The sequence below is a fragment of the Mizuhopecten yessoensis genome, unplaced genomic scaffold (genome assembly GCF_002113885.1).
Source record: "Mizuhopecten yessoensis strain PY_sf001 unplaced genomic scaffold, ASM211388v2 scaffold4121, whole genome shotgun sequence".
Lineage (NCBI taxonomy): Eukaryota > Metazoa > Mollusca > Bivalvia > Pectinida > Pectinidae > Mizuhopecten > Mizuhopecten yessoensis.
Genome location: NW_018405386.1, coordinates 33392 through 57819, shown reverse-complemented (window position 1 = coordinate 57819; position 24428 = coordinate 33392). Strand labels below are relative to the sequence as shown.

Genomic DNA, 24428 nt, shown 5'->3' with positions numbered 1-24428 from the left:
AAATGCTTTTTGAAATGATGAAATTTTGTTGTGATGTTATAAAAAAAACAATATAAGTTGTTCAGTTGGCCACCAAATATATTCTGTAAAAATTGTGTATTCCTGGTTTTAGATTTAACCCTTTCACAACTGTAGACCATAATAGACTCATCCATATCAATGCATGGTAGAGTCTACTAAAGTTACATAGGGGTAAAAGGGTTAAACATCATGTGAGTGAAAGCTCTGAATTTAAATTTACATCTCAATGTTGTTATTCACTTTGCCGGGTTTATAGCTCTTGCTTATTTTGCAAATTCAAATACCGGATTCTAAAACATTGTTGGATGCTGAACTTTATGGATTTGTATGTAAATTGTCATTTTAAATTGTGCATAAAGTGCTTGGACTCTAAGGTTAAAATTGCCTTCGGTTCCTTTTATAAAATCTGTCTTAACTGAATTCCACAGGTCCAGGACAGTTCTCTTCGTAATATATATATATACAGGTGGACAAATTACACAGATATTATTTCCTTGGAGATGTTTAAATATAGAGACATTAATTCAGATTAACTAGATTCTGTATTTGCATTTTATGGATGTTAAGTATAATGGAACACTATATTTTTTGTTCACAGAACGTGGAGTGTTCCAAAGAAGTGTTGGAATTGCAAAGAAATACATCCTTGAATGGTGTCAAGGGCAACTAGAGGCCGACTTTGACCCCAGAAACACCCTTGCTTACAAGTAAGTCTGTGTCAAGTATTATGGTTCAGTGGTGAAAAAGGGCCCACTTTGACCCCAGAAATACCCTAGCTTACAAGTAAGTCTGTGTCAAGCATTATGGGTCAGTGATGAAAATGGGGCCACTTTGACCCAAGAAACACCCTAGCTTACAAGTAAGTCTGTGTCAAGTATTATGGGTCAGTGATGAAAATGGGGCCACTTCGACCCCAGAAACACCTCGCTTACAAGTAAGTCTGTGTCAAGCATTATTGGTCAGTGATGAAAAAGGGGCCACTTTTACCCAAGAAATACCATTGCTTACAAGTAAGTCTGTGTCAAGCACTATTGATCAGGGGTGTAAAAGGGGCCACTTTGACCCCAGAAATATCCTCTCTGACAAGTAAGTCTGTGTCAAGCACTATTGGTCAGTGATGAAAAAGACTGGTCTCTGTCACCCCATAAATACCATTGCTTTAAAAAGCAAGCGTTATAATCTTCAGTCCAGTAATCACTCAAAAAAAAGGGCCTGTTTGACTCTGGAATTACCATTGCAAAAAATGTGACTTTTCAGTGATAAAGAGGGTCCCTCTTAGTACTGATAAATAGGGTCCACTCAGTATTGGTACCGATGCCTTCAATTTCAAGTACCCGAGTGTCATTTTTGTGATGAAAAATGTGGGGCTCACTTTGACTCCAGAAATATGCTTCTCTGACAAGTGTCGTGTCAGTGATTAAGAAGGGGACACTTACAACCCTAGAAATACACTCGCTTGTTAATACCTAAGTGTCTTTGACACCAGAGATACACTTGACTACAAGTAAAATGTCTTGTCAAGTATAAAAGAGACAAATACCCCTTGCCTACAAGTTTAAAAGTTGTCACTGATGAAAAGGGGCCAAAAAGGGCTTTCATATGTCTTCTTCCCAACCTCAAAATATTTTCAAATTAGCTACAACAACCTTTGTTCTTTGGTCTATATTCTTATAAGAGGATGTCATCTTTATAGTTCCAGGCCTGTCAGAAACATTTGATTAACAATCCATACAATTATAAAGAATATGAAATGATTTAAAGTTTGAATATGGTAAGGATTGCTGACCTATATACAAATAAAACCCCTGTTGCCTTTCACCAGATCATTTTTGGGTTTGATTCCCCGATCAGACATGAAAAGGTATGGGGTCACCTGCCCGACCACTTGGGTTTTCTCCAGATAATCCATTTTCCTTCCACATTAAGTACCTCCTGCTCGCTACCATCTAGGCAAGCGTGATTAATATAAATTGGTAGAACTTGTTTCGTAATTGTTGTAAAATATATATAAAGTTTGATGAATTATTTGATATAGAAATAAAGTTTGCTCAAAAAGTGATCCTAAATAATGTTGAAATTTTAGCTGTAAAGTGTAGGCCACAGTATTTTAAGTAAAATTTACAAAAGATAGGAAACCCCAAGTAGCTGTATTTAAGCCCTTGGAGTTGACCAAGTAGCTGTATTTAAGCCCTCGGTCATCTCAAAATGCTTAACCAAACAAAAATTTGCATGGAATTGTACAACTCTTCTGCTTTGGAGATGTTTGGTTTGCCTGAAAATTGTTTATTTAGTGTACAAACATGAAGTGCAGTGTTTTAACGATTTTTTGATTTTCATGGACAAATTTGTACCTGGCGTACCTGAGATATTTTCAAGTACCCTCATAGATGAATAGACACACCTGTCGAAATTTACACACATTGTATTTTGACTACATCAAAAACCTACTGTAAATATATGACAGTTTTGATGTTGAAGGTAAAGGATGTGTTTTGAACTCATTGAAGTTAATATCTTGTTATTTGGATATGTTTTAATTGATTTGTACCTTATACAGAAAATCAAAATGACAATATTCTGTAAAATTCATATGTTTCATCAAAATTTCTAACTTGCTTTAAAGATAGTTAACAGTAGTCTAGAATCACTTCTGTTAAAAAAGTATGGACATTTTGTTTTTCCACATCAAGCTTGTTGAACCTTAAAATACCATCCTGGTGTGGAACATTGATTAAAATTACGCAGTTTGTACTTAAAACGTAATGGCTTCTAGCGACACTTGTACAGGTTCAGTCAGGTAAAAGTGAATTGATAAATTGCACAAGGTAAACATTGGAATCGCTCAGAAACCTATACCATATTTTACCTAAGATAAGGCCATGCTCACATATAAGCCCACCCATTTTTTTTAAAGCAGCTGTTAGATGAATTACATTTCTGCAATACTAGTTATATTTATTACTCTCACAGTGGGAACTGTTTTGTTCATTGCTAATGGAGGATAGGTGTGTGAAAAAAGGTCTGCAATGTTTTTCTTAGGCCAAATAAAAAATGTTGTTGTCAATTTTCAAGTCAAGTTTACTCTCCAATATTTACCTTATTAAATAAAAAAAGGAAAGATAAACTTTATTACTTACCTACCTTCCCTACATGAAACACGAAAGAAACATGTTTTTTTTATTGTCTTATTAAAAAAACAAAAAAAAATACAGATTTAGTTTTTTGAACAAAGACTATCAATAAAAAATATTTGTTTTTCTATATCCAGAAATTATGTAGGAATTAAAAGGAAAATTGTATTATTTATTATTACAAAGATCACCAATATGTTTAAAAATATCAATGCTGCCAACAGGCTGCCCATATGTGTGGTATTACAGTACTTGCCTTAACTTGGCTGTCAGAACAAAGTCTCCAGTGTTCTTTAAAGGCCAATTACGGTAACCTGTATGTTTTGTATACCCAAGTCAGGCATGAACAATAATTAGAAATAAAATTCCTTCTGTATATGTATGGGACAACTCTAGATAATTACTGGAATATAAAACACTTGATATATTGGCACTGCATGTAGAGAGTGACATATTATCACAATCAAAGTGATGAATGGAAAATTGGTTCCATATCAGAAATACTCAGAAATGGCATGTTTGTTAAAGAAAAAATTAATAGCAAATATCCTATGCTAGATTCTATATGCAAATCGTAAAATACATAGAAATAGAGAATACCAGGGGTTGAGTGCCACCGATTTGTGCTTCTGTGGGGTAATTTGAATTCATGTAAATATTTTTAGAATCTATAATACATGTAGTGATCTATCTTCCTGTTTTGCCAGTGTGCCTCTACCTGTCCTGAACTTAGTTAAGTAAATGGGACATAATTTTGAATAAACATGAAGAAACTTATCCATATTTTTACAAAGTAAGGTTTATTAATCAAAATGGACAATAATTTTAGTTTGATATAATATTGTCCTAAATTTTCAACATTTATTCCACCATTTCAATGAATGTATGGTATCCAGTACAATACTACAATACTGAACATTGTAGTTTGAAAATGTCACAGCTGTCAATTGCAGCCCTCCCTCATTAGGAGTGACTTGAAACTCCCTCATTCAAGTCCAAACTCACACAAACTCAAAATCTACATCCTGTGGTCAAATGATCTCCTAGTTACTGCAGAGTGTGTGTGATGATTATAACAGGTGTGTCTGAATCAAATGAATGTTTTTTGGAGTTATTTTGATACATAAAAAGGGAAAGATAAATTGAGCAAAGCAGTTTCAGTTGTGTTTCTCACACTTTCTCCCTCATTGGAAATATGGAATGAGGGAGACAACTATGAAATATGTTTGATTCACAGCAGGAGATAATTTTCATGAGTTCTATATTTGGTAAAAGAAATTGAAAATATTTTCTCAATTGAAAAGTTTACTTAACATGAGAAGGGATCCTAAGCTGACAAAAAATGTAGAAAATCAATGAAGGTTTTTTGTCTTTGAGGTCTTGTATCAACTACAGTGTACTCCTTTCCTGAATTGAAAAAAACCTTTATATAAGTAGTGTACATAGTTACACTTGGTTCATGTGCTTCCCTTGTAAGCTGATAGTAAATCAACTGGTACAGAGGGTTTAAACATAAAAAAACATCCTGTTACGAACTCTGACTCATTCTATTGAAAAACATACCAAATTAAACCTCAAGGAAAATGCATTACCATATTTGAATATTGAATTGCGAATTTACTTTTTCAGAGTACCTGGGTTGAATCATTTAGATTCAAATTGAGGAGAAAATGAATTCAATGAAAACATAAGCAAAGTTACCTGTTGTATACAGTTATTTCCTTGTCTCAGTTTGTTGAAAGCATCATCAGCTTAACTGAAATGTTTTTTACATTTTTTCTCCAGAATAATTTAAAATTCTTTTTTTTTTAACTTCAGAACTTAAATCAGTATTTAAATGACAGTAAGGATACTTGATGATGAATGAAGGAAACAAATCAAAGATTTATGTAAACATATTGAAATTTGGCAAAAATAAAATTGCATTTGTAAATTGTCAAGTTAACCAAGCTTAGGCAATTGTGCCCAGGTGTGTATAATATCACTTTGATAGCTTTGCATGCTGTGACAAGTCAACTTTTCTGTGTTTTATATCAAATTTCCATGTTTTTCATCCATCTCTTATCAATAGAGAGTATAACAGCCGCTCATTATGTGTTTGAACTCAGATCTTCATCATCTGATCCGTTTTCATAAGGTCAGTGGAACCTTATTACTTTGGCACTTAAATTGTGTACATAAGAACCTTAATATCAATCCGAACAATCGGAAAATGTGAAACCTTGTTAATACAAGGTTTGTGTGTACAGTGAAAACCTTGTCAGTCTGGACACTTTGGTTTGTATGTACAGTAGACCCTTGTTAGTCTGGATACTATGGCTTTTGTGTACAGTGGAACCTTGTTAGTCTGGACATTTTGGTTTGTGTGTACAGTGAGAACCTTGTCAGTCTAGACACTTTGGTTTATGTGTACAGTACAACCTTGTTATTCTAGACACTTTTGTTTGTGTGTACAGTACAACCTTGTCAGTCTAGACACTTTTGTTTGTGTGTACAGTGAGAACCTTGTTAGTCTAGACACTTTGGTTTGTGTGTACAGTAGAACCTTGTCAGTCTGAACACTTTGGTTTGTGTGTATAGTAGAACCTTGTCAGTCTGGACACACTTTGGTTTGTGTGTACAGTAGAACCTTGTCAGTCTGGACACTTTGGTTTGTGTGTACAGTAGATCCTTGTCAGTCTAAGACACTTTGGTTTGTGTGTATAGTAGAACCTTGTTAGTCTAGACACTTTGGTTTATGTGTTCAGTACAACCTTGTCAGTCTGAACACTTTGGTTTGTGTGTACAGTAGATTCTTGTCAGTATGAACACTTTGGTTTGTGTGTACAGTGGAACCTTGTTAGTCGGAACACTTTGGTTTGTGTGTACAGTGGAACCTTGTTAGTCTGAACACTTTGGTGTGTGTGTACAGTGGAACCTTGTTAGTCTAGATGCTTTGGTTTGTGTGTACAGTGGAACCTTGTTAGTCTAGACGGTTTGGTTTGTGTGTACAGTGGAACCTTGTTAGTCTAGACGTTTTGGTTTGGGTGTACTGAGTGAGTAAGTGAGTGAGTGGAACCTGGATCAATAGCCATCAGGTCACTGAGATTTCTGTATACCATGAAACATTTGTGTTATTAGTTTCTACACATGTATGTCATATAACCTCATCTATCTACATGAAAAGACAGGAGTACATCCTAAATGCAGTATAAGTTGAGTTGACTGGAAAATTGGAATTTTCAGATCAATAAGAACCTATTTCAGCAAAGTCAGCAGTTTTTTAAAAGTAGAAAATTTCTCAAACTTTTTCCTCACTTATATTATGCAAAATTCATTTTAAAAGATGATTGTATGCCATGATGCTTCATAACTTACTTAAATGACTGACATTTGGCATTATTCTCAATCCCTTGAAATATCTAACAGAGAAAACAGATTAAAATAAAAAGGTTATTACGAGTATGTCTAATCCCCCCCCCCCCCCCCCCCCNAACATTTTTTTAATATTTGAAAATTTCTAGAAAAACATTATTCTGAACCCTTTGAAATATCTAATAGAGGAAATAGATTACAATATAAAGGTTATTTCGAGTATGACTAATCCAAGGTGTTGTATTATGATAGGTACAAGTCTGGGGATATTTGTCTGGTAGTTCCCCCCAGCGTACAGGAGGTTATGGAGGCAGACTTGTGTATGGGGCAGAATATATTGCTTGCAGTCAGTTGCAAAATATTTAAATAATTTCGTTTATGAATTTCTTTACATATATCAATACACAAGAAATCCCTCTATATAAATAACATACAGGATACGTGTAAGAACTGGTCCTTAGGCAGGGCCTTTCTGCAAAACCTGAAGTTAAATGTCACTTTTTATGGGGATCAAGTTGGCCTACAGACCTGCAGCATTGTACACAAACACAACTTTTATGACCGACAGTAGATCTAAAGAATATGATATAAGACTTGTTGTGATAGTCATAGAAATTCCTGATACGGTTTTCTTTACCTCCAACTTTTAAGATTTCGATCACATGCACAGCTCATTTCCTTTGGTTAAAGATTCGCTCGGTAGTATAAATAACGGAATCATAAGGTACATAGTCATGGGTTTAAGGTTTCTGTACGTAAATGCTTGGGAAAGTATTGAAATCCCAATCGTTATAACTGCCAATTCTGCCTAAAATGTTATTCACGCCTCTAGTGAGCGTTTTACAAGAGGATTAAATCCAAGCCTAAATATAAGTTGACATTGATTTGGCGTATACACCTCCGTAAACAACAAATGTCACTGTGATCGTTCAACCAAGCTAATTGCCGATTTTCGTCGCCTCTGAATAACCCCATTGATTGTATCTGTCGGGGAAAGATTAATTTCATCGTATTACATTACGTCGTCCCATTCTCTCCAATACCTTTAACAAACTAGCCTCACTGCTCTTGAAGTGTCGTAAGTAGTAGACTTTTTGACTTTGCAATATTCAATTTTCAAGTTCTTGAATGGAGAAATTTTATCAATATGTACCAATTATCTAGTTGTTGTACTCAATTAAGAATGTTCTCTTTTGATGAGTGTTTAGCTATCTATTTAATTTCCCATAAAAACTTCATGATTGTACAGTAATTTCATTTCAAATTGAAAATTTCTAGGTTAAAAGGTTTGTCTAAATAGAAATCTTGATCATATCTTGACAGTTAAGGATTTAAAAAAGAAAAATTATGTGATATTTATCACACTCTGGTTCGTAAATTTACTTTTGAAAGTCCTCAAACATTTTTAAAGCTATTTGTAAAAGTCAAACCTGATTGGGAGACCACTATATTACCAGTAAGAGACCACTTGTGTTAAGAGACCACCTGTGTTAAGAGACCACCTGTGTTAAGAGACCACTTGTGTTAAGAGACTACCTGTGTTAAGAGACCACTTGTGTTAAGCGACCACTGGTGTTAATATACCACCTGTGTTAAGAGACCACTTGTGTTAAGTGACCACTGGTGTTAATATACCACCTGTGTTAAGAGACCACTTGTGTTAAGAGACCACNACCTGTGTTAAGAGACCACTTGTGTTAAGCGACCACTGGTGTTAATATACCACCTGTGTTAAGAGACCACTTGTGTTAAGCGACCACTGGTGTTAATATACCACCTGTGTTAAGAGACCACCTGTGTTAAGAGACCACTTTGATAACTTGCCAAATGCAGTTAATTTCATGTTAATTGAACCTGTATTAAGAGACCACCTACAATAGGAGACCGCACTTATATTAATGAAGTTTCTGCAGATGGTTTCTGAACGCAGGTATAATTATACTCATACAAGTATGAAATTAAGTAAAAAAGAAGATGCATTAACCTTAAACCATGCATTTTCACTGATAAGCCCATGTCTGGTATTATTAGCCCATCTATTATTGTATATTTAACAGATGTTGGTCATATCCAAAAGTATTCCCAAGATTTCCTTTCTAGGTTAGAGCTATTAAAACTAAAACATGGGAGCTTTGAAATAACAGGAAATTTCTAAAATCTAGGTTTGAAAGGTATTACAGTTTTGCTGAAAGGATAGTTTGTGGGAACTTAAATACATTTCATAATGTTTTAGTTTATTTTACATGATATTTTTTGTCTTTACAGCTTATGCACAGGGGATTGGTTCATCAAACTTCTACAGAAACATACGGGGATTTCGAGTCTGCCACAAGAGGTAACTACACGATACAATAATCTGTCAGTCTTTGAGGTAACCCACGGTTCCACCAGGAGACTCCTGAGGCCAGGGCCAACTTCATACTTTCATGTCTGACTATATTGTTTTAAATCCAAGTTCATATTGCCAAGTTTCCTATATTTCCATAAGTCAACTTGCAAATGATCCCCCTGACCTGCACAGATTGTAGTATACTTTGAATCTCCTACAATTTTGCATTCTTATCCAATATTGAAAATGCCTAAGCATAACCTTAACTTTGAAGCTGTAAATGTTTAACTACTCCTCAAATAAACATGCTAGTACAATCAAATTTTAATATGTTACATCATGAAATGACTTGCAACTAGCAGGCATGACCCACAGTTTGGCCATTTTATTATTCAGGCCCCTGTTTCATGAAGGTTCCTTAAATTGAAGGAACTCCTAAGATAAGTTAAGGAACGTTCATGAAACGGGGGCCAGGACTATTAAGTACTGTACACCTTCTTAGTTTTATGAGAGATCAATATTTGTGTTCATTCACAAAAAGACTCGTTCATGCATTTAAATCTTTTATGAACATGATTAATATCTGTATTGAAATATAGCATCTTCTCAATCACGATAACAACTTATTTTCACAAGTAATATCTCCATGCATAAGTTCACAAAATAAAATACACGAAAAAATAAATTGTTTAACATTTTGATAACATCAACTGGATAAAAACTTTTCATAAAATATTTAAATTTTTAATGTATTTTTTTCTATTTTTCCTTGATCTTTATAGGAAAAAGCCGATCAGGTGAAAACTTTACTGGAAGCTGCAGATGAAAAGTTATCAATAGAGCAAGGAATCGTCAAGTAAGTAACTAAAGTGCATTGATTTCTATACCATCACATAGTTTTTGATACCATAGTTTACATGTGTATTGTAACTTTACAAATCAACAGTTAACAAAACTGAAGATGTTAAATTTCTTTTGATTTTTTCAGTGTAGTTTTGCATCTTGTGTAAAATTAAATGTTTTGATCTAATAAAACAGAACATCTATTTCCCATTTTATATGGCTATTATCAATCTCTCATAATTATGTACGACATGTATCCTGCACTAATTAAAGCCCAGGGGACCAACACATAAACTTTGACTCAAGATAGGGAGAAAGGTGCTAAGATCAGGACAAAGAAAAAGCGTTTGTTGGCATTTTCATTGGAATGCAATAGATATGGATGGATGGGCTTATTACCAGGCATGGGCTTATTGCTAGATATATAGAGTAAGGGGTTCTTCTATGGCTAACTCATGATAATGAAAAGAAAACATGACTATAAAACAAAATGTCTACTTGTTCGTTTTTATCCCCAATAGAAATGTGCAATGCATTAAAACCTCAATACAATGTCCCTTTGAAACCTTAATTACTGCCACCATTTTACCCATTGCTACCGTAGAACATAATGGATCTATCCATATCAATGCGTAGTAGAGTTCATTAACGTTACGTAGGGGTGAAAGGGTTAAAATCTCCTTTACAGAGACATCTGCATTACATTAAACCAAACCCCTTTACACTGACAAGAGTGTGCTTATTTCACAATGGTGCCGGTATACTGAGGTTTTCTGTTAAAATGATGACCTTGCATCTACCTGAGTTATTGAGTATGGTACATCTACAATGTTTGGTCTTTCATTTGTGAATGAAGAAGATCAAGGGAAAAAATCATGAATAAAAAAAATAGAAATTAACATTTGTACATCCTATAGAAATTTGAAGAATTAAAACCAAAGCTTCGTTAAAAAAAAAAAAAAAATCTGGCTTAAAATATACAGTTAAACCTGACCCATATAATCTGCCATATAAGTACCACACCAATTTTACTACATGTAAGTACACATAGGGGTTTTAATTAAATTACTAGTAGTGCATAATGGGTTTGATAACCACAATGTGTGCAAAAACAATAGACAGAAACCTGGTTGTACATGAGTAAGCCTCACCTGTCAAACTGTTCAGGGCCATTATGTGATCAAATATCGGGGGACGTTTAACGATTCAAAAGAAATTCCTGTAATTCAAAACAACAGTCTGCTATAGCTAATTCATGCATATTGTGTGACCCAAAACGTTTTGTCGTACACGCTTCTCAAATATGTGGGAACTGATGTCATACAACAAGACTGATGGATGTCCGCGAGGTTTATATTGTTTTGTTTGTGTTTCAGTCCTTCGGAGGTTGTCGATGGAACCATTGATGAGCATACATTGATGATATATATCTCTCTGCTTCAGAGAAAGGTATGTACATGTTTTTGTATCTAAAAAATATGTATGTTTTTGTTTGTATGATTTCAAAGTACTACCTCTCTCAGGCGTTTGATTAGCTGATTGAATTTCTATAGTCCTTTATCATTACCTCGGTATACAGCAAATAATTCTACTATAACATGTGAAGGGTTAAATTAACAAAGATTGAATACAGATTTTACTGGTAAATAGGGAATATTTGACTGGGGGAAAGTCTCAATATACAGTAAGTAACCTAACAAACAAAGTTAAAGAGTTGTTTACTGTGGTGCTTGATATAGACAGGTTTCACTGTGGTGTTCTGTTTAGACAGGTGTCACTATAGTTGTGTTCTGTTTAATCAGGTTTTTACTCTGTTTAGTGGTTTAGATTTGACAAGTTTTACTCTAATTTAATCTGATTTGATAAAAAAAATCCAAAAGATCTTTCTGTTGAATCAGCTTTATTTGTTTTCCTTGTGTTACAGGTAGGAGGTAATGAAAATGTTCAAAATGGGGATCACCGCCCAGATATCTCAGAGCAGGTAAGTTGATGGGTAGTTCTTTACCAGGTTATTACATATATTACTGGGTGGAGGAAGGGATGAGGTTGGATCATCTTCAATACTCCAGGGGTTACGTTCACCTCGCTCGCTTTACCTTTAACTACGCTCGCTACACCCCAGGAATGTGTCTTGGCAAAATGGAAGGCTCAGTCTGTGCCACCTTGTGGATGAGACAGCAAGACTAGTTTGATCCTTTGATGCACATGAAAAGAATCTCAAAGTTGCATAAGTCGTGTGTTGCTCCTCTTTAATCTTCAAATGACAAGTATCAACCTAGCAGTTGGTCAGGGTGCTTTACCGGAGACCAATGAAATAGCAAGCTGCGTGCGTTCAAATTGCTATGACATTTTCCAGGGGTGCAAAGAACATAAGTGAGCATAACCCCTGTAGTATCAAGAATGAGGGAAGATTAGCTAGCCACAATTAGCCACATAGAAATTATGTTGTAGGGGAAAAGTTTCAGATAATGAAGTATTTCTGCCTTTCAAATCTGAATGTAGGTAGGGGATAAGAATTTGAATTAGCTTGCAAATGTTTTATAATTTTTCATCGTAGAGAGATTTTTATCGGGAGTAAAGAAAATGACAACAGCACTGATCTATAACAACATCAAGTTGGGCTTGATGCAAGGCAATTTTGATCAGATTTTATAAAAAACGTATTTTTAAATAATTCTTCAGAATTGTTTATCTTGTGCCAGGTCTTGGTCAAAATATGTGTTATCCTATATATGGAGTGTTACTATATGTTTTATTTGGAATTTCTTTTGTTAAAAGATCAGTTGGATAGATAACATTATGGAGCTACCATCGCTCCGAAATAATACATGTTTTTAAATAATATACAGTATTTGAGTTATGGTTGGTGTCATAATCAAGTTATATTACAAAGAAGGTATTCAAAATATTGAGTTCCAGTCGAAAGAGATGTGTTCACAATCTTGCTCAATTGGATGTCAAATTCTTAACTCTGTGTATTCTTCAAAGTTTATTTCATCAATTTTAAGTTTTTCTTTGTTTTGGTTTTTCAGGGATTAGTTCAGACTTCTGACTTGCATCGCATTCCAAATGGCCACACAGATGATGACCAATTGAGTGCGTATTCTGGTTCGATTTCTGCAACTTCAGGATACAGTCCCAGCGACTCAGATCGAAAAGATCGTTACATCGATCGGAGGTCACCAAGTCACGACAGATCAACTACCTCAGGTTATAGTGGTATATCCGGTCAGAGTGACTCTGATCGACGAGAGCGTGGAAGTGAGCGCTTGACAGACAGTTTCGATAGAAAACAAAGAAAATTCAGTCCAGGAAGTCCGGGTTTGCAACGTCCACGCAGTCATCGAATCATCATGGCAGAAACCAAGGGAAAACTTGATGCAGAACAAAGAAAGAAGGAAAGAGAGGAAGCAGAAAGACAAAGACAAGAGGAGGACGAGAGACGAAGAAAAGCAAGACTTGAAATGAGCATGAGCCGCGACATGGGCGGAAATCCTGGAAATAGAGTATCTGGTGGCGAGGAGAGAAGGATAGGAGAAGGAATTTCGTCTTTAGGAGGAAGTTCTTTTGGAGGACAACCTCAAATGACTGGCACAAATCCCCAGTTTTTTTCCGGAATGGGTGGTGTTCCGATCTTTGTGATGCCTGGTCAGGGCCCCCAGGCCATGTTACTGCTGCAGGCCCTTCAACAGGCACGCCAGGAAGCAAACTACCACGATCAAGACAAATATGTTTCCTCGGAACAGACTCTACCAAAGCTGCACACCTTGTTGGACTTGGATGGTGTTGACGAGTATAGTCCAATTATAACTGCAAATGGAGGAGAATCACTAGAATATATTAAGGAATCACCAGCAAAGGTGTCAGGTTTTGAATCCCCAAGGAGGGAATCCCCAAGGAGGGAATCGCCAAGGAGGGAATCCCCAAGGAGGGAATCCCCAAGAAGAGAGTCTCCAAGAAGGGAATCACCCAGAAGAGAGTCCCCGAGGAGGGAGTCTCCCAGACCATTTCTGGTGGCACTTTTGAAAAACAGAAGGGAATCCCCAGGAAGGCAATCCCCAAAAAGAGCTGGATCACCTGAATTCAGGCCAAGTAAGCGAGGAATTCTAGAGGTCGTAAACGATCCACTTGAGTTCAAAGGGGAAGCTCTTGATTTATCTACAACTGGTAGTGAGGCAGAACAGAGGCGATTCCCTCGCGTTGATTTAACCGAGCCTGTTAAGGCCATAAGAGAAAGAGAGAAAAATTCTCCAAGGGATCGAAGTCGGAGTAAATCGCCTCGTGAAAGGAGATCGCTTACGCCTGGAACTTCAGACAATGAAGACATGACAGACAGATCTCAGGAAGAGGAAACAACCCCCAAATCTATACTTAGAAATAAACTTTCTAGTCCAGAGCGAGCTAGTCGAAAAGACAAGACCATTTCTGGTGGCACTTTTGAAAAACTCCGACCCGATCGTTCTCCATCTTGTGGAAGAAGATCTAGTCCAGATAGATCAAGTCGTGAGCAGTCTTCCGGAGAAAGATCTCCGGCTTATCCACTCTCTGATGGAGAGGAAGCGTCCGGCAGGAGGGATAATTCTCCTGGAAGGAGCACAAACACCTTGGATCCAAACAAGCGACTAGTTCGGGTTTTGAACAGGGAACTTGAACTTTTGCGGTTAAAAATGGATGTCCTCGAACGTGCAAATATGTCGGAGGATACTGACTTGGAGAATCTTGAAAGTGTTACAACACAATTGTCAGAGAAAGTGAAAGAAACTCTTAGTAAAGCCACATCTTCTCCCAGGAGGCGACAGTCACCTGAATCCCACAGGGGGCGCAAGTCGCCAGATTACGATCGTGGACGAATGTTTCTCAAGAAAGGAAGCTTCTCTCCACCTCGATCTCATTCAGACAATAGGCCTAGTCGAAGGAGTCGGTCTCCAGAGCAAACCCTGGATAGCCCACGGTCCCATAGTGTTGGCGACAAGATTCAAGAGGATCTGGACGGACAAATGACATTTTCCCCACGTGGAAAGCCTATCAGTCTTGGATACTCAAGTCCCATAAGAAATGTCTCGGAAGAAATCTGGGGAGTTGACCTTTCAGACCTGGACGCAGGTTTTGATCCAGATAGGACAAGGAAATGGAAAAAGTTGGCTTCCATGGATCACGTTACCGATCGGGATGCTGTTCAGTTGAAACAAGGTCTGGCGTCGGCTGTTTCAGAGATTGACATTCTTCAAGCCAAATTAAAAAATGCTAATGCTGAAATACAGACAAAAATGTCGAGAACAAGTGATGTTTTAAATGACTGTCGTTCTCACTTAGGAAAGTCTCAGGCAGAAAATATGGAATTACGCACACAACTTGAGAAAGAACGCACGCGAAATGATACCTTAGAAAATCGTATACGTGACGTTGATGGGACTCTTCATGCTGCAAAATCAGCCAATGATGATTTGGAGGCGGAGCTAGAGCAAACAAGAGGGCTCCTTAAGGGGGCCAGTAAAAAAGATATTCCTACGCTGCAATCCCTGACGGAAGAGAGGGATCAACTTCTAGGGGTGTTGGCTGGTACACAGAAGGAAAACACTAGACTAGGACAGGTACGTTACTTTTACAGGTAAATTAACTGTAGTAGGATACCTATACAGGTATGTTAGCTATACAAGTAGCAGGTAGGGCGTAAGAATTGTACCTGCTGCCCCCATGATCGTAAGAGGCGACTAAATTTGGGATCTTATCTTTTCTCTTCTTTCTAAACAACTTCTTAATGTCTCCCTTGACATTTAAGTTGACAATGCCTCACTTTTGGCCTTTAATTGAGCATTCGACCCTGTGAGGAAGGCTTTGGGTTCTGTCCCCTTGCCGAGACATACCAAAGTCTGTAAAAATGGTAGTTTCTACTCCTACTTAACACTCAGAAATTTAGGAGTGGGACGACTGGTTTCGCCCGTTGTCAGTATAATGTGACCGGGTGGGGTATCCTGCTGGGTGTCATTGGCAGTATATTTCAGTGAGGTAGCACTATAAAGTTGGCATCAGTTCCGTGTTATCACAAGGAGACAAACACGAACATATCGCAGCCTCCCAAAACACACACGCATACACTACAAGCATGCATCTTGCACACAGGGGAATTCGTCCTTAAATGACCCTAGCTGTTGATAGGACCGTGACGTTTATATAACTTAAACAATACTAAACTAAATCATATTTTCACTTTTTAGTATTAACCAATCAGAATGGTTCTTTCAATTCACTGCATTCAAAATCACATATTTTCAATTCACAAGCATTATAGTGGAGCAATGATAGAATAATTAAGGATTGTTTTATGTACACCTTTGTACATGCACTAATCTCTTTACTTAATTACACCATTGGTAACGATTTTGTAAGCAAATCTCACTGGATAATATCAGAAAATGGAAAAATCGCAGTGAGTACGACTCATATTCAAAATGGCATGCAGAAATTGATGTATCATAAGAAAATGGTGTCAGATATTGCGCTAAGTTTCTGCACTTTTTACCAACAGGTCTCAAATGATGATACTTTGCCAGTAGCATGCTGGAATGATGCTCTATCAACTTTATTAAAATTAATAACATTGTTTAACTTTCAATGTTTTAAGTTGTCATATGTGTTTAAACAACCTCTTCTCAATAACCAAAAGGCAGAGGGTGATGATATTAGACCAAAAGCGTGCAAGCTATAGTATAAAGGGCCACCACGTTTGTTCAAACGAAAGACCTTGACCCACTTTCAAAATGTCACAACAGGTTCTTCTGAATAACCAAGAGTCTTAGGTTATGATATTAAGCTTGTAGCTAAATTTAGGCCATTTTAATACATTTGACTTTGGTCCACTTTTAAGGTACCAGGTAAGTGATATGGTTTTAAATCAGGAAATAAAAATGTGGAAACTAGAGCTACACAATACAGATTTGGGGATATACATGTTGCTGTGAATGGGATGTGTAAATATTTTCCTCTGTTGTGTTGTTGTTACCGTGTTTGTAGTTGTAACTGAGGTAAGGTTTTCCAGGTGCCCATGTTTGGAGTCAAACCCAGGAACACGTACAGATTTCTTATCAAGTGCTCTACCAAATTAGCTAAAGGGAATTTCCCTATAGCCGATTCAAAAGCAGTAACAAGCAACTAGATGACTCGTAACTTTGAAATAGTAATATGGAAAACAGAAATATATGTTTGGCCTAATGTCTAAATTTCACTTACCATTGTACTAAAGCCCTTCTCTTCTTTTACTCCACAGACTGTTGATCAAAATAAGAAACGTATTCGGAAGGGACAGACAACAGTCAACGACCTCCGTGGAATCCTGGACGAGGCAATCAAGGAGCGACGTCAACTTTACGATGAAATCAAACGACTGCAGACAGAAGGTCAACTATCTCAGGTCTCTGGAATTATCGGAAAGTACATGGAGAAGGGTCTTTACGAAATAGAGGAGCGACAACAACACTTGAATGGCTACATCACGAGAAGCAGATCTAATTCTGATATTTCCCAACCTTCTGCGTCAGATCTACAAGAAGAAGAGGTTCCAAGACCCGTTTCACCTAATCCTGTACGTCGTTCTGTGTCCCCAGCAAATGTCAGCAAACAGTCATACCCTAAACGTTCCACATCTCCTCCTTCAAGATTATATCCAGATTCGGTAGAACGTGTCAGGAAGTTGCACGGTCTTGCTCCGGTGCGTGTCACCAGCAATCCCAATAAATCCTCTAGTTTAAACATGTCTGGTATTTCATCAATCCATCCAGGCGACGATGAAATTGACGATGAGTATGATTACGAGGATATTTCCCCATCTGTACCATCAAACTTTCGTGAAATATATCCTCATCGACGATCTCGTTCGTATAGGAATAATTTTTCATCGTCAGCGGAATCTGATGGCAGACGGTCACCATCTGACTATGATGACATGGAAGTTCAGAAATTAATGGCCGAACAACAACAGCCAATCGGAAGGCTCGATTTCGACAAAGATTTGGATGACACTTATCTTACACGAGCTCCAAAGAAAGATTTTCATCATCATAGATCGCGTAGCCCAGGTCGGAGCAAAAGTCCCGGAGCGATGGATATTTCAGAAATCAGGGATCATTGTCAGCCAGTGAGGAGAAGACTCAATTACAACAGTCCGAAACATAATACAGGGGGCGACACTAGCAACAAAATGTACCTAGCCAAACATGATGGGCGAGAGCTCATAGAAAGTCTCATAGAATCGCCAGTAGATAATCGATTCCGGGACGTTTCCCCAAGGGACACAACTCCGCCTGCGAGGAGTTCCAAGTTAGATGTTGATGTGAACAATAGTAACAAGATTTTCATTGAAGCGTTGAACAGTGCAGTACAACAGGAAAATGGAAAACGTTATTTTGACGATTTTGATATCGAGTCTCCCAAATCTCCAATGGATACTAGAAACACAATATTATCATCTGATTTGGGTCAGGAAAAACAGCGACAGAGACCGTATAGTCCAGGTTTAAAAAGTATTCTGAAGAGCACAAAAGGTGAACAGAATCTGAGCATAAAGGAAAGCTCCCCACAGCGTAACCGTTCCTTCTATTCGCGCTCCATTTCTCCTGTCCGGTCACCAAGGTCAGTATCACCAAGATCACCAAGGTCAAGGTCACCCAAGAACTCCAGCATTGGTAAGCCTGTCTTTGGTGGTGGAGCACCAAAACAAATTCCCTCAGATCGCTACTTTGATGACAGACTTTCTTCACCGAGACGTTTCATGTCGCCATCAACACAGTACCACCACAATCCACTGTAAGTCTTATACAATCCTAAAATATCTTTATTGAACATCAGAAACATCTCCTGGGAGTAGTATGATTTAAAAATTATAGCTAGGGTTTCCTTGAAGATATCCCTTGTCTAGGATTTGATGAAATAAATTATTTGCATTTTGGTTTCTGAAAATAATATAGAATTTGTTGTTTCATTATCCCTTGTTTCTCATGCAAAATCCATAAAAATGTTTATTATAATGCCCTGCATGAATTACAAATATCATTCAGAACTATGACAGATTGTATTAACACTTTTGCTTAAGAGTTTGCTTTCAGATGTAGTAACTGTAACATTTATTTTTGGTTTATGTTATCCAAGAATTCAATCATTTTCTATTATATATTAATACATTACAACGTAATTTGTGTAAACCGAACACTAGATATCTTTCTCTTTTGGCCAGAATACGCAGGTTTTTGGATAATTAAGTAAAATGTATTATTTTTACAAAATTTGTAAAATGGGACTTTCCCCAGGGTGGAACAATTCTTCCAGCCCAATACCTGGGGCTAGTAGATTTAAATGTCATAGCTTATGAAAATTTCAAGTTATATGTCATTCTAGTAAAATTTCGCAAAATCTGCCTGTGGGCTAGTACTCAAAATATAAAAATGCACGCCCCTGATTCCAGATGGTTATCCTCTTTATCCAGGTTTCTGAATTATCCAGGGTTCGGTTTAGACATTTGTACCACTTTGGTACTAACGGCATGATATATACAATGTATATTTTACATGGTTGATAATATACAAGCTTTAGGCTGTAATGGAAAGGAAAAATAAAGGAAGGACTTTGTTAATCTGGACTCCAGTAATACTTAAAACTTTCTCCAGACAAAAAATTTATGGAACTAATATGGAATTATTTTTTGAAATAAAAATGTTTTGTTATTTCAGAAATATTTGGTACATTTGAATTTATTAATTTCTTTTCTTGATCCATTATTACCGACAAAATTTCAAATTTATATTTGGTATAATGAAACTCTTACTGTGTATGAAATTATAAATTAAAAAAATGTCAATAATTAAAGGAATTATCAAAAAAATGTTTACATACCGGGTAATTATTTTTCATCTCTCCCCAAAATGCCTTCCTTTTGATCTTAACTATTACAGCCTTGATTTTATATAATAGCTTTTCCATTATTACATTAGATTTGTGATTTATATTACAAACAACATATGAGAGTTGAGATATGATTTCGTATATTGACATATGCAATTGAAATTCACTGTAATAGATAGAAAATATTTTAAATGGTGATTTTAGTTCCGAGTAAGGTGTTTTGAAAATTGCAAAATTTCACTTTTTTTAAAATTAAATATAACTATTTCCAAAGTGGAGAAACAGTGCGTTTGATGAAAGGAAAGGAAATAAATTGATGCATTGTTTAAATCGTAAATTTAAAAATTAATGGATTTTCTATCTCAACTCATAAATTACTGTAAATGTATTTTTATTGGTGAGGTTATATTTTAGTGCTTAATTCTTAGTAGTGCATTCCAAAAATTAAATGAAACTAAAAAGAAAAAGACTTATATAATTCATACACATGTGGAAACTTTGTGTACAATGGTCTCCATCAAAGCACTAAAATATGATAGCCAGGAAAATTAGGTCAACTCTAAAAAGTGCATTTACAGTATGTAGAGTAATGGTGTTTTTAACAGTAATCAAAGATTGTTGTTGCAAACAAAATGGAAAAGGTAAAGTAAGTGTTGCGATCTTCAAATGAGAAATTTATGAATCTTTAAGATAGAAAAGTTTAAAATTTTTATTTTAAAACTGTTTTTTTTTTTTAAATAAAAAATAAGAATTCTGTTTAAGAATCAAAAGATAATTTCAAAAACAGGAATCTGAATTTAATTATGAATCTTCATTGCTTTTAGTGAAATAGAACAGACGTATCTTTAGTTTTATCTGACCATTCACCTCCATGCCTTATAGTAATGAAATTTGAATACTTCATTATGCATAAAAAAATATCAAGAACAATATTTTTGAATAATCTGTTGTTTATAGTCGGCAGAACTTAAATATATTGAGATTTTTATATTGCATGATTTAATTTGACTTTTATAATTAAAACAGCTATATTTTTTTAGGGGTAAGTTATTTATAATTGTTCTTGTGTGTCAAATATTCCTTAACCACTTTGACCTTCTGACCCTTTAGAATATTTGATACCTTAAATTTGTCCCTTTGTGTGTGGTTTTGCCCTTCCTTTTCTCTCTCCCAAAAAAACCAAAATGGTGTTAATTCATTTAATGAAATTTCCTATACAGTTCCTTCCAATTGCATGATTGAGTACCCAAATTAATTTTGATTCGATCTTGCAGTTGGAGTTTACTCATGATTTTTTTTTGGTTTAAATTCCCAAGCAATAAGCATTCTTATTTGTTTGTTTTTGATAACTGAAATAGTTATTCTGTAAGTTGTTGAATTTTTGTGGGAGCAGATTGCAAAGTGAAAAATCAATAATGGATTAAAATAATACAGAGTATTGTAATTGTTATTTTTCTTTTTATGATTTAAATCGATCCTCGCTAAAAAGACGCTTGAAAGGAAAGTTTGAATAATTTTTATTTTGCAGAAAATGGGGAAAACAAAATGGGGAAAACAAAACTGACTCAAAATATTTAATGATTTTCAGTAAAAGAATATATATGCTTCGTTTTCAAAGGTAAAATCAAATCATATTGACTAAGTACAATATGCAAGCTGTATTTGAGAATTGAAAAGGACCTGATTTTAAAGTCTGCTCCTTTGGTGACTGAGAATCTTAAGGACGGGTGATCTCTGAAAAGAAGATGATGTCAGAGTTAGGTAGCATACTTCCTTAAATTGGGCAATTTGGGGTAGAGGGGAGATGAGGGTCTATCTGCTTTGTCAAAACCAACTACTGGTTGCATGTGTGGAGGAGACTGACTTCTAATATTTGTCATTATTCAAATCCGTTTCAGGCCAGTACATTTTCAAGGGAATTTACAGTAAGCTCCCTTATGGCATATATTGTTTGATGAGAGACACAATAGGAGTAAAAAAGATGGGGGGTTTTCCAGATAATGCCTGCAAAAAATAATTGAGAATCCGTTTCAGAAAATTATACATTCATGAAGGTGATTGGTCAATTTATAGCAAAGATATATATCATATTCATTTTTTTAGTTTTATTCATATATATGTAAATATTTAATCTATTTTTAGAAATAGTAAATGAAGCATGTGACTATTTAATCCCTATTCTGTTGGAGCAGACAGAAATCTCCTCAACTCTCAGAAGAAGACAGGATTTACGCTGACCTATTAATAGCAAAATATACGGGTCGTCATGGTTTTGGTGTCTACAGCTAGCGCCACCTATCAGCTCCATTGGTAGGTTGGTAAAAACCAGAATTTGAAAAGAATTTTTTCCCTCTTTTTTTTTTTTTTTTTGAGAATGTCTAAAACAAAACGTTAAATTTTGCACATTTTGTGTTGATTTTTTCTTCATTTTTTTTTTACATTTGCTAAATTCACTTGTTTTGTGGGGTTTTTCCCTTCAGGGCTTGTTTTCACATTTAAAAGCATAATTCACTGATTTTATGCAGTTAAGTTTTAATTATATACCAGTAATGCCCGGGAGAACTGACTTTTTTCAGTAAATCATCAAGTCTACAATATTGTAACAAAGTAATTTATAATTTCATATTTCATTTAAATTTATGAATTTTGTTTTACTGCATTTTGATGCATGGTAATGATAAAGCACCTTAATGTTCATTCCATTTTTTTTATCCATTTCTATAAATATAGCGATTTCTTGATTGGATTTGTTAAACTTTTCTAATGATGACTAGGTTTTAAAAAAAATTGGTAGTGTGATTTATTTCTTGACATCATATTTTATAAAATCTTCATAAACTGACAGATAGTCTGTTCTTGCGTCCAAGAAAGTGCTCTGTATGAAAAAAAATAATTCCGTCATTCAAAAGATGCATGTTGTAACTGCATGATAACTTGTGTTTGTCATGTTTGTTGTTCTTTGATATTTGGAAAATATAACACCGATAACACACCTCAATTTCATTTGTTGTCACTGCACTCGATTAATCTTGCTTGACATGTTACACAAATATTTCCATACACACACGCACACACTTTGAAACATCAATATTCTCATATAATCACTCAATAAAAATGCACAATTTTTTTTACTGTATTTGTATGCAAGAGTGGGGGGATATGTAAACATTACTTGTCTAAATGGCGAAAAAAATGAAATCTAAATAAACTATTTAAAACATTTTGTTAGGTGATCTGGTTGTTCAAAAGTCATTTTCAGTTGTTCTACTTTTGAAATAGTAGATCAGTTTTTTAAGTTTCATAAACAGGTGAGTTCTACTTCTGTTATTTCATCTTTTCTATTGTCTCTTACGATTGATTAAATATCATTTTATTTACTTTGTTTTTGAATTGATAAATAAACAATTAATAATAGATAATGGTATATCTTAGTTTTGAAAAATGTTTGGAAGTTAAAAACTTTAAATAGAATGTACATTGTATAAGAATTTGATGTTATAAACCCCCGGTAATCATTAATTTTGAAAATTATTTTGATAAAACAAAACAAAAATCTGCTAAACAACAAAGAGATCAATAATAAGTCAAATAATAGATAATGGTACATTTTCTTTGTCGTGGAGAACCAGATATACATTTTGAATACAACAGAACCAGAATTGTGTGGTTATATATAATCATTCTAGCCCAAGTTTAACTTTTTATAGAAATACACTGCATTATTATATATATTTATTACGGTTAGTTAAGCATTTTAGATACAGTCTTCCTTATTTATATATATGTATATATTCATAATCAGACATCTCAATATATATATTCAAATTAGATAGTACTTTCTTATAGTATAAGATGCCTCCCTTCAATAGCCATTATATCTGCAGTCTGCAGTTTCCTAAGCCTTTCATATATGCATCTGCCCAATTTGTCTCCTTCTTAATATGATTCCACTTTTTTGCATCCATTTATATTAATATATCAAGCCAATTGTATTACTACTGTAAAAAGTTTAATTCCATTCTGTCCAAAGTGTTTGAATGTAAGAAAAACATTATTAGTCATTTTACCGATTTGGGATTTTATCATAGCAAGGGAGATAACTGTCTTTAAACTTATTTCAAGAGCAGAAGAGTTATTTCCCTTATTACAGGTTTTGTTCAGTACAACTTGAGAAATTTTTAAAAAAAAATGTCAATACAGAAACACTTGAGAAATTAAATAAAATTTTGTCAATATAGAAACAAAATCAAAATTAACTATATGCTCATAAAAGCTGTCTTCAAATGTCATGTTTTTTTCGTATGATGTCACAAATAGCTTAAACCAAACGTCAACTTTTAAATTTTACAATGCAACAAAATACTTACCTATATACACTTCTGAGGTATTTGGAATGTTTAACAACATCTAACTTAAAGGGTTTTGGTCAATAACATTTATTAAGGCATATTTTAGAGAGAAAAAAATCATGAACTTACTGGTTTAGATTAATTATTATAACCAATTTATTAATAATTAAAACAAAAGCAATTAAAAAAAAAATCTCCCCCTTTTTTTGTAGGAACTAGCGTACAGAATATGTCGACCCCCTTGGACAGTAGTGTCAAAAATATCTCCAGTATAATTTGAAAGATATTGTGGATGGGGGTTGATGATGATGACGATGATTTAGGGAGTTAGAATGCAGTTTTGAACTTTTCTCTGAGATTTAAGAAAATGTATTGTAAGGGGAATGGGTTGTTTTGGCAGTATGTGTTCCAAATATTAAAATAGGAAATGTGTAAGTTTAGACAATTCTGGATTCAAGGGAAATTGTTTAATTTTATGGTGAAAAATTATGTTTTGAAAATTGAATTTTT

At 35.1% G+C, this 24428-nt stretch overlaps 1 protein-coding gene across 1 annotated transcript in view; it reads left to right on the top strand.

Moving 5' to 3' along the window:
* Positions 1 to 24428, top strand: part of LOC110448539 — a 53010-nt gene that overhangs the window by 23674 nt on the left and 4908 nt on the right. Inside the window, exons 6-13 of the mRNA XM_021494826.1 lie at positions 620 to 728; positions 8772 to 8841; positions 9618 to 9691; positions 11055 to 11127; positions 11603 to 11659; positions 12711 to 13682; positions 13713 to 15269; positions 16943 to 18477. Coding sequence (XP_021350501.1) covers positions 620 to 728; positions 8772 to 8841; positions 9618 to 9691; positions 11055 to 11127; positions 11603 to 11659; positions 12711 to 13682; positions 13713 to 15269; positions 16943 to 18477 — 4447 coding nt within the window. The remainder of the gene's footprint in view (positions 1 to 619; positions 729 to 8771; positions 8842 to 9617; positions 9692 to 11054; positions 11128 to 11602; positions 11660 to 12710; positions 13683 to 13712; positions 15270 to 16942; positions 18478 to 24428) is intronic.